Source organism: Osmerus eperlanus, chromosome 9 (genome assembly GCF_963692335.1).
Source record: "Osmerus eperlanus chromosome 9, fOsmEpe2.1, whole genome shotgun sequence".
Lineage (NCBI taxonomy): Eukaryota > Metazoa > Chordata > Actinopteri > Osmeriformes > Osmeridae > Osmerus > Osmerus eperlanus.
In genome coordinates, this window is record NC_085026.1 from 2,867,205 (window position 1) to 2,883,418 (window position 16,214).

General features: G+C 46.9%; 1 protein-coding gene across 3 annotated transcripts in view; it reads left to right on the forward strand.

The window, feature by feature from the left end:
* Positions 1-668: 668 nt before the first annotated feature.
* Positions 669-16,214, forward strand: part of dnmt3ab (DNA (cytosine-5-)-methyltransferase 3 alpha b) — a 34,230-nt gene continuing 18,684 nt past the window's right edge. The window contains exons 1-5 of one of the 3 annotated variants that reach the window (XM_062470494.1): positions 669-787; positions 2,071-2,262; positions 4,864-4,953; positions 9,710-10,040; positions 14,866-14,912. In XM_062470494.1, the coding sequence (XP_062326478.1) occupies positions 2,185-2,262; positions 4,864-4,953; positions 9,710-10,040; positions 14,866-14,912 (546 nt within the window). In that variant the 5' untranslated portion in view covers positions 669-787; positions 2,071-2,184. Of the gene's footprint in view, positions 788-2,070; positions 2,263-4,863; positions 4,954-9,709; positions 10,041-14,865; positions 14,913-16,214 lie in introns of those variants that run through there. The other 2 variants (XM_062470495.1, XM_062470501.1) reach the window with 2 other exon arrangements.

Here is a 16,214-nt window from a genome sequence, read left to right on the forward strand (position 1 = left end):
GCTTCTTCCTGAAAAGCTTTCTATCTGCCCTAGAGAGACTTCATATGTTTGTTGCTTCGGAGAGCTTCATGGCTTTCCTGCCTCTGGCACTGCTGCCACCATTAGCCACCAACAACCTGTGGTGTCCCCCCCCTAGTGGTCATGCATGCAATGAGAAAATAGTACATGTTAAATTACATGTTTAGGCAATGCCAATGATAATAGGAATGGAATATTTTCCACATGTAGGCCTACGCTATAATATTCAGATTAAATCTTAATTAGTTGGTAATATCCGTTAATAAATGCTTTGGCATAGTAATCGTGGCTATGGTGTTGGATAATGCCATTACTTGGGTCTTTTCCAATCATTGTAAGGTCAGAATTGTGTCAAAGCTTTATGTGAACGTCTAATGGACTAATTACTTAAATTGATCAGTAACAGAAATGACTGCCCATTCCCCCTCCCTACAACGTGTGTTGGTGAATGATGCTGCAAGAGACCAAACTAATGCTTTGGCTTTGACAGCGTTTATCTTACATTTTATTTAAATACACACATAGTAAGTAAAGTAACGTCACGTGGTTGAGATGGCAAGTTGGACAACGGTTATTACACTGTTGTAACAAATCAACTACCTTTAGGACCTTGTGGAAACATTGTCGGTCCGCAGGCCCCTGCAGTGTGAGCGGAGCATCTGGAGGAGTGCTGGCCGGCTGGGGAGGTGGAGGACGGGGAGAGAAGAGGAAGGAGGCTCCGGGAGCGAACGAAAACGAAAAGGGTCAGGCCTGGGACTTGGCAAAACGGGTAATGAGCACTGTGATTCAGTCATATACAACCATACTTAAGCCCGCTATCATAAATTCCTGAAAAGCGCGAAGCTTTAATCGGAACATAGTGTGAAAGCCCTCATGACGGAAGGTACTCGATGGTAGGGGGAAGAGAGACATAGATTTGTTGTGCTTTTGCAGATGTGGTGATAGACATTGCTATATACACTTGAACTTAGTGACCGATTTTGCAGTGACAGACCGACGATTGTTGATTCAGAATGTCGCCGCCTAAAAATGTACGGGTGTTTATCCTTCAAATGGTTGTGGCCTAAAAAGAGGCACTGTCCCTGGGGTTATAAACGTAGACTTCCCCCAGTTGAAACGTATAAAACTTTGTCATTTTTCACTGAGTGACACATACAGGTCAGACTGTTAGCTGGCCGCAGATGAATTACTTCAACACACTTTTGTAACGAGCAGCAAATAATGGACCAGCAGTGATGAAGGCCAATGGATCTAACAATGTTTTTCCTTTACATAAGATGAACACGTCCTACTTTCAATGATTTGTAAGAATGTTTAAGAATGTGCAAGCCTTTTACATAAAATTACAAAAACAATTTATAACGACTAAATCGTTTGCCATGACAAGATGTAATATTCCCGTTTAAAGACGAGCTGTATGCCACATTGTGACTGCTTGTGACTCAGTGTGACAGTGTGCCTGCATGGGCGCATGGCTGTAAAAGTGTGGCTACACTTTAACCCCGGCATTTATCGTGAATCTCACTGGGGGCAATAACCCAAGATACCAAGGATGTCTACATTAGTATCTATCTTTAAGGCCTTCGTGAAATGCAGTTAACATATAATTAGGGTAGTCACACTTGGCATACAAGACCTATTAAGCCCACTATACAGTAGGAGGGATTTCCCCTTTCGTTAGGCTTCTCAGCATGCTTGGTTGGAAATATGAGACTATGAGACTGTACTTGCATGAGGTTAATAATGCACATATTACTGTAAGTGTCATAGCTTATGTTTACAACGGACATTTCTCACTTGTTAATCCACGTAATGGCTTACATTTTAGTAACAATCCCACTTCAGCACTAATGGGTGAAAACGTGCAGTTAGCTGAATAAACTGTATTTGTCATTTCAACTGTAACTTTGAATGCATTTCTTAGATGGTGTCCACATTGATATACCGCTAATGTTTTGATTCAGTAAAACATGTAAACAAGTAAAACGTTACCCAGAAAATGCGTTTTTCTTCAGTGCTTCTGATTCATTTTTCTCTTCTTCACTTCTCCAGGAGAGTCAGCAAACAGAAGGATCACCGGGTCATTTGATTTTTGGTTCCTTTGATTTTATTTTTATCTGAAGCTTCTCATATTTTCACCCATATATACATATAAGACTCTTGGCAATGCCGTCCAACACTGTTGCCACTGCCAACGTCGCATTCAACACCTCTGACTATTGTGAAGCACCTGGAAACAGAATGGTGAGCAATCTGTGGCCATGTTTCTGACTTTATTCATGAGCGTTGTCTAATTACATTTGCATTGTTCTCCTTTGTTAATTGCTTCCTCAACTGTAAAAAATTACAGTATGTATAAATGAGACTGTACTAACATTTGAAATATCGAATGTGATCTGTTTTCACATACAGATATAACTGGTACCAATTCCTCAAAAAAGACACACATCCTACTTGACCTACATTATTTTATGAATGAACCGATTAATAATGGTTTCGCTAATGCATTGATCTGTCAACGCAGGCCCACCAGTACTGTTGACATGGATGACCACGGCCAATCGACAACACGTGTAATGCGTGATGCCCTGCTTGAGGGAGAATCCTCTATGTAACAATTCCGTTTAGGTTTACCTGGAAGAGAAATTGCATTTTTTCACCATGCTGAAACCCAGAGTCTGTGACAGAATGAGGTCTAGTAGCTTCCTGTCTGGGTTCCATAGCGACGGAGCACGCTCAGTGACGCCAGGATTCTCCAACGGGGACCGGTGACGTGGGCGTTGGCCGGCGAGCCGGTTCCGGTGCTGAAACGACTTCATGTCCGTTTCGCCAGGGAGTCTGTCCTCCTCTTCCCCTCTGTCACACTCTCCCGTTATTCTGCAATGGCTGTAGTCTTGTTGCTTGGCAACAGCCATTGCCTTAAATAACCGGTGGCAAACAGGAATACTAGCAGTCTGTTGGCAATGTTATGGCGTTCAGCCAAGGTAAAAACAGATACAAACAGATGTAATATTCTCTGTTGTTTGCTAGTTGGCTGTAGTGGGTTGATGTAACAGAGAATATTCTGGTTTGTGTGTAGAGCTCTTCAGTAATACATTTATCAGGAAGGAATACTGTTTTACATCTGGGTGACTCCAGACGAAAATCTACTGTAAACCCTATGGTACTGGATACACTTCTATTCTGAAGTCCCCCAAAATAGTATTCTGATGCCTTTGGATTGATTATGTGGTTTAAGATCACAGATCATGTGTATCTGTGTCCAGAGAGCAAAGAGGTGGGTTTCCATGCGGTTTGTTCAGTGTGTCCAGACTGACCACAGCAGGAAACAGCAGGAGAGGAGAGATTACAGTAAAGAAAAAACCCAACCAGGTTAATAAACTAGATACAGACATCCTTAGTGTTTAGATCTTATTCTGCAGATCGAGCCAATGTGAACGGGGACCAGACTCATGTTGATGCTGAAACACCACATCAGCTGAACAGTCCATTTAGCGGCGGGTGCCTCTCACGAGCACATTAGGTTAGGAATTTAATAAGGACCCCCTCCCTCTTGTCTCCCTCCCGTTCCGTCTCCCTCACTCCCATCCTCCCTCACTCCCCTCCTCCCTCCCTGTCAGGAGTGGACAGGCAGTCTCATTTACATTCACCAATGGCACTGGTGGTCCCATTTAGTCAATATTGAAGCCCAGAGCAGCTACATTAGGACCAAGGTTTTTCTCCTCAGCCCCGAGGGGGGGGGGGGGGGGGGGGGTGCTAGGCTGGCTGGACAGAAGGCTTTGTTCGAGGGGGAAGACACGGTTTTAATAATCAAAGGGAAATTGGCGGAGGGAGAGGGCGGGGGGCCTGGCGAACGTCTTTGTAGCGCTGTCAAGAGGGGATCGTGTGTGTAAGGTCAGCTCTGCGACCGGTGGAGCCCTCACTTCAAACCGGCTCAAAGGAATGTGTCATTCAGATCCCCTCTCTGAGTCATTGTCCACCCATCCCAGAGGGTCCCTAACTGCTCGAGGGTATTTGTGCGCTCGGCGAGGAGTTTTGAGTCTGAATTCATTCACAGCAGAGTTAAGAGATTTGTGGGTTGATATCCTTGATCGCATAATAGCCTAGTAGTGTGCTATGTTGTATATTATGTAGTGTGTTATCTAGTGTACTACAAGCTATACTAAAGTATGTTCTGTAGTGTAATATATTGTGCATGTTGTGTACTACAGTGTGTAGCACTCTGTAGTGTACTATGTTGTAGTGTACTATTTAGGATACTATGTTGTATACGACAGCATGTTGTGTACTCTGTTGTGTACACAGTATGTAGTATACTATGTAGTAGATTTGTGTAGTATGTAGTGTACCATGTTGTGAACTATAGTGTACTATGGCTTGTAGTAGAATAATAAAGGTAACCCTACAAACACAAAATCTGCATAATTACTAAATAGTAAAATGCAGAAAGTTTAAGTAAAAGCAGATGTAATAGGTGTAGTCGCTCTGCTCATCAGTGTCCCTTCCTCCCATCCTACCCTCACTGGGATCCAAACCCGGGTCCTCTGACTCGCAAACACGACCACCACCTTTACAAACACGACCACCACCTTGACAAACACGACCACCACCTTTACAAACACGACCACCACCTTTACAAAGACGACCACCACCTTGACAAAACACGACCACCACCTTTACAAACACCAATTTAACCAGCTACGCCACCGAAAAGCTAGCTCCTCAATGGTGTGAGTGGGCGGTACCCGAGGAGTGACTTTAACTAGACCAACTCAGTTACATAAACACAAATGAAATGCAAACTCAAATTCTAACTGAAAAAACGTGCATGTTTGTGTTTGACAGAGCGAGAGCACAATGGCGGAGGAGAAGCCAGCCAGAAGTAACCCTGCCTGTAAGGACACTAAGCCAGGAAGGAAACGCAAGGCTCTCTCTGTGAGTGTTTGTCTTCTGAAATGCTGCCATCACAACATACAGCCTCTGCCTGACCTCAGACACACTCCCTACCTCATCTTCCACCAGACACTGAACAGTACATTCATTGAAATTTATAAGGATCGATTTTCCCGGTGAATAAATGTGTAGTTTTGTGAAATGTAATCTTAGTGAAATCTAAAGCATGTGTGACTGAACGAGGAACACATAGTGCTTCAGCATGCAGTCCTGGGGGACAGCCTAGGACACAATCTAGAACACAGCATAGGACACAGTCAATTACACAACCTAGGACACAGCCTAAGATACAGACTAGGGGACTGCCTAGTACACAACCTAGGACACAGCCTAAGATACAGACTAGGGGACTTCCTAGTACACAACCTAGGACACAGCCTAAGATACAGACTAGGGGACTGCTTAGGGGACTTCTGTAGGGAACAGCCTGCTCACAGCTACAGGACTACTGACAACACTACAGCACTACTGACAGAGATAAAACACTACTGACAGCACTACTGACAACAATACAGCACTACTGACAAGACTACAGCACTACTGACAACAATACAGCACTACTGACAACACCACAGCATTACTGACAACACTACAGCACTACTGACAGAGCAACAGCACTACTGACAGCACTACTGACAACATTACAGCACTACTGACAGAGCAACAACACTACTGACAGCACTACTGACAACACTACAGCATTACTGACAACACTACTGACAGAGCAACAACACTACTGACAGCACTACTGACAACATTACATTACCACTGACAGAGCAACAGCACTTCTGACAACACTATTGACAACACTACAGCACTACTGACAGAACAACAGCACTACTGACAACATTACAGCACTACTGACAACACTACTGACAGAGCAACAACACTACTGACAGCACTACAGCACTACTGACAGAGCATCAGCACTACTGACAACACTACTGACAACACTACAGCATTACTGACAACACTACAGCACTACTGACAGAGCAACAGCACTACTGACAGCACTACTGACAACATTACAGCACTACTGACAGAGCAACAACACTACTGACAGCACTACAGCACTACTGACAGAGCATCAGCACTACTGACAACACTACTGACAACACTACAGCATTACTGACAACACTACAGCACTACTGACAGAGCAACAGCACTACTGACAGCACTACTGACAACATTACAGCACTACTGACAGAGCAACAGCACTACTGACAGCACTACTGACAGCACTACAGCACTAATGACAACACTACAGCACTACTAACAGAACAACAGCACTACTGACAGTACTACTGACAACATTACAGCACTACTGACAACACTACTGACAACACTACGGCACCACTGACAGAGCAACAGCACTACTGACAGCACTAAAGCACTACTGACAGAGCATCAGCACTACTGACAACACTACTGACGGCACTACAGCACTACTGACAGAGCAACAACACTACTGACAGCACTACAGCACATATTTTTCCGATACGGTAGCTAGCTAGCTTTAGTTAGCGATCACATGTGCAACGCTACTCCTTAACGGGTTAAATAGCATTCACGAAAAAAGCGTTTCTACTGTTGTTTTGTTATAAAAACGTGCTATAAGCCGCTTCGGAATATAAACCGCACCACCACAAGAAAAATTTTAAATCGGGGTATAAACCGTGATTTTATTTCCGAAAAATACGTACTGACAGCATACTGACAGCACTGATAACAGAGCTACACCACTACTGACAGAGCTACAGAACTACTGATAACACTATTGACATCTCTACTGACAGAGCAACAGCATTACTGACAGCAACAGCACTACTGACAGAGCAACAGACAGCACTACAGACAGAGGAAGCCTGGACATTATAATGCTCTGATCTGAATTCATTAACCCAAAATGGACGCTTGTTTGGGAGCACTCACAAGTCTTTTACTCTAACGTGATTGTCGGAAGATTGTCTTATATCCACAGATTTGATTTGGAAAACAGAATCCATTAGTTTGACAGGATTTGTGGTTGTATCACAGTGAGATGGAAATGTTTTGCTCATCCTTTTGGAATCCTTGCTTCTGTAGGGTTATATGTGCTGAACAGGCTCAGTCAGCCTGTCTTTTGACTGGCTGTTTTTATGCTGACCTGTCTGTGTAGACTGACTGCCGGCTGTGTAGACTGACTGCCTGGCTCTGACTCTCTGACCTCTGGCAAGGGGCTGTTGTGGGTTACTAGGTCATTTAAGCTCTTGCATAACACTGTTTTGCTGTCAGACAGTCAATGGTGTGTTAGACTCACACACTCTGTCACACACAAACACACACACATACACACACACACATACACACAGTCACACACACAAATACACACACAAACACAGTCACACACACACACATTCATACATACACACATGCACACACTGACAGTACACACACACTCTCTGTCGCCCTGGCCAGTGCTGAATGCAGGCTGAGTGTCGTTTATGTTTCTGGGACAGGCTTGTTGTCATTTGTGGCCAACCCATGTAAGAGGAATTTGCTAAATTTAGCAGCTTCGACACTGCAGCTTTTGTCATGTAGATGCTGTACTGACTGGTATGTGTTTGGGTTCACAGCAAAAGGACTCCCTGGGGTACTGGTACAAAACGTCTGACATCAATTTACTAAACATTTGTAAATGCATCTGCATCTCTGTCTGAGGAAGAGGACGTCTTCAGCACTGCTGTTGTCTTCTTTGCTGACACTGTCATATGGCGACACTTGTCCTACTTTCTGCGCCTGTGACTCACAGAGTAGTTTGAGAAACTGTTTTAAAAGACTATTTTAAGGCACTGTCAGGACCCCCCCCCCAGTTTGTACAGAAATTAGAGATTAGTTTTGTTTCTAGGTCACCAAGAGCACAAGTGTGGATATGACCATGTGTTGATGTATGAGGTGTTTGAGGTGGTTTAGGTGTTGGTGTGGGTGTGTGGGATGGCAGGTGTTTGGACAGTAATACCTGGCCCCTCCTCCTCCCCATCCCCCTCCTCCTCCCCCCTGGTCTCCCCTCCTCCCTGGTCTCCTCCGCCCTGGTCTCCTCCCCCTCCTCCTCCTCCCTGGTCTCCTCCCCCTCCTCCTCCTCCCTGGTCTCCTCCCCCTCCTCCTCCTCCCTGGTTTCCTCCTCCTCCCCCCTGGCCTCCCCTCCTCCTCCCTGGTCTCCTCCTCCTCCATGGTCTCCCCTCCTCCTCCTCCCTGGTCTCCTCCTCCCCCTCCTCCTCCCCCCTTGTCTCCCCTCCTCCTCCTACTCCCTGGTCGTCTCCTCCCCCTCCTCCTCCCCCCGGTCTCCCCTCCTCCTCCCTGGTCTCTTCCTCCCCCTCCTCCTCCCCCCGGTCTCCCCTCCTCCTCCCTGGTCTCCTCCTCCCCCTCCTCTTCCCCCCTGGTCTCCCCTCCTCCTCCTCTCTGGTCTCCCCCCCTCCTCCTCCCAGGTCTCCCCTCCTCCTCCTCCCCCCTGGTCTCCTCCTCTCTGGTCTCCCCTCCTCCTCCCCCCTGGTCTCCCCTCCTCCTCCCCCCTGGTCTCCCCTCCTCCTCCCAGGACTCCCCCTCCTCCTCCTCCTCCTCCCTGGTTTCCTCCTCCCCCTCCTCCTCCCTGGTCTCCTACTCCCCCTCCTCCTCCTCCCTGGTCTCCCCCTACTCCTCCCCCCTGGTCTCCCATCCTAAGCAGCGGGTAAGATGGCTGGTCTCCACTCAGTGAAGTAGCCAGGCAAAATAAAGAATGTCCTTTGACAGCCAGCCAACATTCTTCTCATATTGATGTGCTGTTGTAATGAATGAAAAATGTACACTAATAAAGTTACTAGACTGTAGTCTTCTGTGTACAGAATATTTAAACAAACATGTTTTTATTTGCACTGCTAGTTATTAGGAAGATAGTCTCTGAGAAGAATGGAGGTTTATATCTCTTGGGATTTAAATCAGGTTCAAAACACTAACCTACCTACAATAACAAAAATCATTAAAAATTATGTCATCATTAACACAATTGATTCATTCTTAAATAAATGTCCTTAATATTCAGTCGAATGACAGGGCATACTGGATGATTCTCACACTACAAGTCCTCTATTTGGAAAAAACCTTAGAAAACCTTTTTCTGTTTAAATGTTTGATGAATCACTGGGCTGTAAATCCAGCTCCATGGCATGTTGTAAGGTGTGCGGAGATAGTTTGGCAGACGGTGAAAGCTCTGCACTACGTCACCTCAACCTTAAACACGCGACAGCAGTGATAACAACACAGTGGGTAGACATGAAGAGACTGGTAGACATGGAAACACATTTTCATTTTCTTGTCATCCTCTCTCCCTGTCTCTCTGACTCACTTCCCGCCTGCCTGCCTGCCTCACTCTCTCCCTCCCTCCCTCCCTGCTTATCTCCCTCCCTCCCTCCTTGCTTATGTCCCGGTCTGCTTGCATCCCTCTCTCTCTGCCTCCCGCCCTTCCTGCCTCTCTCTTTCCCTCCTTCCCTGCCTCCCTCTTTCTCTGCCTCCCTCCCTCCCTACTTATTTCCTCCCCTCTCTGCCTCCCTCCCTACTTATTTCCTCCACTCTCTCCCTCCCTCTCTGCCTCCCTCCCTACTTATTTCCTCCCCTCTCTCCCTCCCTCTCTGCCTCCCTTTCTACTTATTTGCTTCCCTCTCTGCCTCCCTCCCTACTTATCTCCTTCCCTCCCTGCTTATCTCCCCCCTCCCTGCCTGTCCTCCAGCAGGGTGAGGCCTGTGGCTCTCAGAACCAGGAGAGCGCGGGCGGGGCGGAACGTCAGTCAGTGGCGCAGGTCCACAACGGAACGGTGGGCGGTCGCGGGGAAGGGAAGGTTGACGCTCGCTGTCCCAGGCAGGAGAGGCCAGCTCCGGAGAATGGGATCCCAGCGACAGAGCCTGCAGACGGGCCGGAGGACCAGAGGGTGAGCCGCCCCCAGGAGAACGGACACCCTGCAGGCCAGGAGCAGCAGCAGGCCCAAGAGAAGGACCAGGACCACACGCTGCCCAGCCCACACAGGAAACGAGGGAGACGGAAACTGGAGCGCCCCACTAAATGTGAGTCCTGTTACTGTCACTGTCACTGGTTACTGGTTACTGGTTACTGGTTACTGGTTACTGGTTACTGGTTACTGTTACTGGTTACTGGTTACTGGTTACTGGTTACTGGTTACTGGTTACTGGTTACTGGTTACTGGTACTGGTTACTGTTACAGTTACTGGTTACTATTACTGGTACTGGTTACTATTACTGGTACTGGTTACTGGTTACTGGTTAATTGTTACTGGTTACTGGTTACTGGTTACTGGTTACTGGTACTGGTTACCAGGGCTGGACTGGGACAAAAAATCGGCCCTGGCATTTTTGGCCCAGGTGGCCCACACCCACCGTGATTGGTCAGACACATTCCCTGCAGACAGTCCTCTTAAAATGTGCGTGCATGATATGAGTTGCCCTAGTGTTCTGCGTTCATGTGATAGCTTTGGATCCTTCAATAGGGGTCTCAAGACTTATCTGTTGATCTTACACTTAAATAATAAATTCATTCTTAGAGTTATGATTTGTATATTTATGGTATTTGTTTCTTTTTTAGCGGTGGTTAAAATAGGATAACCTAGTAATACTGTGTCCTCCAATTTAGCTAGATAGATAATTTATTTGATTTCTTATATAACTGCTAGCCTTAACAAATCAGTTGTATGAGCGTGGTATAAGCCCATAATCTTCCCCTTCAGTACTTCATTCAGTATTATTCATGTTATTGGATTTTTGCAGTTATGACGTGGTCGCACATAACACACACACACACACACACACACACACACACACACACAGCCTCCCTCCCTTCCTGAGAGTCCCTGTTAATTTGCCTACTCCTTAACACGTCGTCAACTACTCTCTCTTCCATATTTTCCTCACTCGCTCCCATGCCCCTGTCATGGTCACTCTCCTTCTCCTGGGCTTCTTCCCTGACCCTGTCAGTATGTTTCTACTTCTCTGAGCCAGCCACCTCTCCTCCTTCCTCTACAGGTAATGCTGATGTTGAAGCAGCTACAGCCCCAAACATGTCCGAAATGATCGGCACATTTTGAGGCATTCGGCTGTAGATTTGTCATATTTTTCTCCCGTAATTTCTCTGCACCTCCCTTGCGGTGGTCGTTTGTCCATTTTAACGATGCTAAACTTCCAGCGTAAGCATTAGCCTAATACAGCTCGTGTCTCAGGTGATATTATGAATGTCACTATGGCCACGCCAAGACCCGCCCTTCAATAGCATTTATTGGCCAAGCGTCCATGCTTACGCAAGGTAACGTAACCCCATTTGTACAGGTCCTATCCCCTTACCAATCGGCTTTGTAAATTTGCGTCCGGGAGTGGGGAAGGGATTTGATTGGGTCAGGCCAGTGCCAATAAAGAAAATTAACCAATGGGCCGCTGTCAGTTATTTATGGGCTGGCGCGGCCCAAAAAAGAAAAATTTAAAAAAGGCCTATAAATTATATCGGCGATTCGGCCCAAAAGTGCGTCGGCCCACCGGGAAAATGCCCGGTATGCCAGATGGCCAGTCCAGCCCTGCTGGTTACTATTACTTGTACTGTTTACTGGTAACTGGTTACTGGTTACTGGTTATTGGTTACTGTTAGGGTTACTCTCCCTCTCCATAGCCAGGTCCCTATTCTGGACTTTTTCTATCCCCTCTCCCCTCACCCCTTCCCCAAACCCCTTTCTCCTCACCTCACTTCACCTCCCCCCACCCCTTACCCCTTTCTCCTCACCCCCCCCCCCCCCATTCCCCCTCCCCTTTGGGAGAGCCAGGCTGTGACCTTGATGAGGGGAGCAGTAAGCAGAGCCAGGCTGGAGAGAGAGCCGTCTCCTGGGCTGGTGCCAGTGTGAGTGCTGAGCAGGGAGAGACAGCTCCAGGCCTGCTGCTCTGGCAGGGATGTGCCAGGTGGATGGCACGCTGCCCAGAACACTCACATGCTGGGCTTGCCCTCCGCATCAGCCTGGTCCCCTCGCTCACCGTACTACTGCATACTCACTCTATCACCGTACTACTGCATACTCACTCTATCACCGTACTACTGCATACTCACTCTATCACCGTACTACTGCATACTCACTCTATCACCGTACTACTGCATACTCACTCTATCACCGTACTACTGCATACTCACTCTATCACCGTACTACTGCATACTCACTCTATCACCGTACTACTGCATACTCACTCTATCACCGTACTACTGCATACTCACTCTATGACCGTACTACTGCATACTCACTCTATCACCGTACTACTGCATACTCACTCTATCACCGTACTACTGCATACTCACTCTATCACCGTACTACTGCATACTCACTCTATCACCGTACTACTGCATACTCACTCTATCACCGTACTACTGCATACTCACTCTATCACCGTACTACTGCATACTCACTCTATCACCGTACTACTGCATACTCACTCTATCACCGTACTACTGCATACTCACTCTATCACCGTACTACTGCATACTCACTCTATCACCGTACTACTGCATACTCACACTATCACTGTACTACTGCATACTCACACTATCACTGTACTACTGCATACTCACTCTATCACCATACTACTGCATACTCACTCTATCACTGTACTACTGCATACTCACTCTATCACCGTACTACTGCATACTCACTCTATCACTGTACTACTGCATACTCACACTATCACTGTAATACAACATATTCACACAATCACTAAGGGGGTGGGGGGGGGGGCTGCCAGGGTGTTTACCCTCCATCTGGGGCACATGGCACCCCCACAGGATTTGGACCCTGCTCAAACTGGCCAGGTCCATTCTCTGTAAGTCCCAGCGCTCTCTGCAATCCCAGCAACCTTGGCAGGCAGTGAGTAAAGTGACCCACACACACATACACACTCACGCCCCTATACTGCCTCCCCTTCCTGCCCGGTTATATAGTCGTTATATAGTCACTTATTCCTATTGAGGAAACAGAGACACACAGGGAGAGAGAGAGAGGGGAGGGGGGGGAGTATGGGTTGGATGGAAAACTGGAGGGGGAGGGTGGGCAGTTGCACAGTTACACAAGGGACAAGCTTGAAGAGCTCGCCACAAGTGGCGGCCATTGTTTGACTGGAGGTGTAGGGTGCTTCAGTGACAGACCAGAGTGGTTCGTCTGGAAAACATGCCATGAAAAGGTCGTCTCTGGCCTCTCAGCCCTGGAGTGTTGTAACATGCTGGGACGGTACAACCCTTAAGACACATCGTGTCTACCTCAGTAGAGCCAGCCGTAGGAATCTTACCGCTAGACTGCTGTTTGTACTCTCATGTGTTCATCCAAAAGGACAAACAGGGTGGGATTTGAACCTGCAGGCTCTCGGTTTGCACTGAAATTCCCTACTGCCGAGCTATTACCTATCCCCTGGTGTAATAGTTTTTTATTGTTGTAAATGCTGTAAACATGGCGACTGATATTACGTGTGTGGTGTGTACCGTTTGCGTGAGCAAGCTGAACCCAGACTCTGTCCCACTCTCGCCTGCAGGGAGAAGCCGTCCATGAATCACGACTCTCGATGCCTTTCTAGTGTTTCAGCTGGGTCACATCCATGCTCCTTGGCTGACCTCTGTCTGGTCCACCGAGCGCAGGAAAACAAAGCTGTCCCAGAATGAGGAACTAACCCTCGCTCTGCTGTCACCCCTGACGCCACCTTGCAATAAATCAAGTAGGCCAAGTTAGTGTTTAGGAGATCCACTCTGAGGGGTTTTAGCCTAGTCTTTGAAAGATTATTAGCTTGTATTTGCAGGATGTGTGATCTGGGTATGGATTGTGATGGGAGAACCTAGGTTCCCAGGTTCAGGAGATGGGGGAGGATTCAGGTGTGTGGTGTGGTTGCATGCTTGTGATCAGATCCACACGGCCTCAATGGCCTTTGTGTGTGTGTGGTATAATCTGGTGTGTATTTGTACTGTATGTGTGTGTGGTGTCTGTGTGGTGTAATGTGTATGCGTACTATGTGTGTGTGTGATCGTCTATGTGTTTAGTGTAGTGTGTATGTGTGTGTGATTGTGTTGAATGTGTGTTTGTGTGTGTGTTCAGCCCCACCCTGGTGGTGTTTGGGATTGGTATTTAGCCAAGCTAACACAGAGAGGCTGCATGCTTTTGTTGTTGTTTTTCTCTTCCTGGTCGCTGGGGGTTGAGGGGAGGGGGGGGCAAGATAATATCAGCCAGCTGGGTCTCTCCTGGAGGAGGGATCTGAAGTCTCGCGTTGTGCCAAAGTAAACCTGGCTCATCCCCTCTCTCATCTGGGACCCTCCTCCCTCCCTTCCTCCCTTCCTCCCTCCCTCACTCCCTCCGTCCCTCCCTCACTTCTATCCCCCACCCCTCCTCTCTTGGGCCTCCATCCACCTCTGACAGATAAACTGTTTAGAGTCTGGGCTTCAGTACAGACTGGTAGATACTCTCTATGGCTGTGTTTTTTTGCTGTGTATGGCTGTGTACATTTAGTGTTGGATGTAGTACTGCATATTTTAGCATATTTTGTTTTGTATGTAGTATTTTGGAATAGTTAGTCCGGTATGTAGTGTTGTATACTTTTGTTTTGTTTCTTTTGTATTTAGCACTGCCAAATCTTTTCTAGAATCTGTTTGGTGTATGCATAGTACTGTGTATTTTAGTATGGTTTGTTTAGTACGGTGTGTCTCTGGTCATGACGGACGGTGAGGCCAGCCCTGGTCTCCTGTAGTGTCTCTAGCTAGGCTAGACGTGTAACCGGTGATGTCAGGTGCTCAGGGAGAAAGCAGCTTTGCTCCCCATGAATGATTCAGCCCCCCCCCCCCCCTCAGACCTGTGTCACTGTCTTCTCTTCTAGATGTGGAGCAGAACGAGGAGGATGGTCGAGACGCTGTCAAAATCGAGGTAAGACTCCCCCCCACACACACACACACCCACCCACCCACACGTCTCAGCGTTGTGAACCCTCGGTGTGCCCAGGGAGGCAAAACGAGTGCGCCCCACGCCGATCCCTGTTGTGACCTTGAAGGCGTGAAAGAAATGGTACCTAATGGCGTATGGATCTGAAATATCAAATACACTTGGGGATGAGCCGGAATGTCAGAGGGTCCGTGAAGACGCTTGTGTCTGTTGCGGCTTTGATAGACTGAGCCAAGGCTCGACAATAACGATGTTGTAGGTCTATCCAATCAGAGCAACGTAGTATGTTCTTTGTTGAAAACGAATTCAACCCAAGCGCTCTTTGGTGAAGTGGTTGATTACGTTACTGTTGATCATCTGTCCATCATCGTATAAAGCCCGCCCTGACAATTTGATTGGTCCGAACAGCTCTTGTTCGGACATAGTTTTTCCCCAACCGAGCGACCCCAGACCCAACTTCCCGACCAACATTATTTGTGGGTGGGGCTAAATTCGGCTGGCACCCAGGCTAGTCCCGATCGGGCCACTGCAACTTATTGATAGAAAAATAAATTGCATTGTAAAAGTTAACATCCTTCATATGTTTTGCTATCTGCTAAATGCATAAATAACTTTGAAGCTCGTCGGGCGCACAGTTGGCAAATCAAGAGTTGAGTAGTGAGTGACGAGTGGTTGTCAAATTTAAATCTCTAATCTCTATAAATTTTTTAACAACTGGCGCGAGACTGGCGCGAGACAATCAAGTGAAGATAGCAGCAAGAGCTACTAGCTCAAACGGAAGCAACTTTTTTATGGAACTAAGATGCACTGTGTCGTCTGTCATATGTTCCCGTCTAAAGCAGACAAAAGAGGATCTTTTTACACAGGCATCGACAATTTTCGAAAACAATCACTGACCAGCCATGCTAATAGCAGACAGCACCTGGTTTGCGTGACAGCTAAGCGGCTGGTTGACAATCCATCTTCCGGGCCGTTGACAATGCTGGTCAGGAATTTAAATGCAGATGCCCATCGTGTTATTGCACGATTTATAACAACGGCATATTCTTTTTTTTATTACTATAAATGTGATTTCATTTGTGTTCTTTTTATATCCAGGATGTTTAAAAAAAAATGGTTAAACAAGTTTACAGAATAACATAACTTATAAGTCTGTTTTTTTTGTAACAATGATAAATTACAAATTTTGGAGGGGGGCCAGTAAAATTGTCTTTGGGCCAGTAAGTTTCAAACCGGTTAGCGGTTAATGTTAACGTTGAGCCCTGTAGACGCTCGGTTCGACCAATC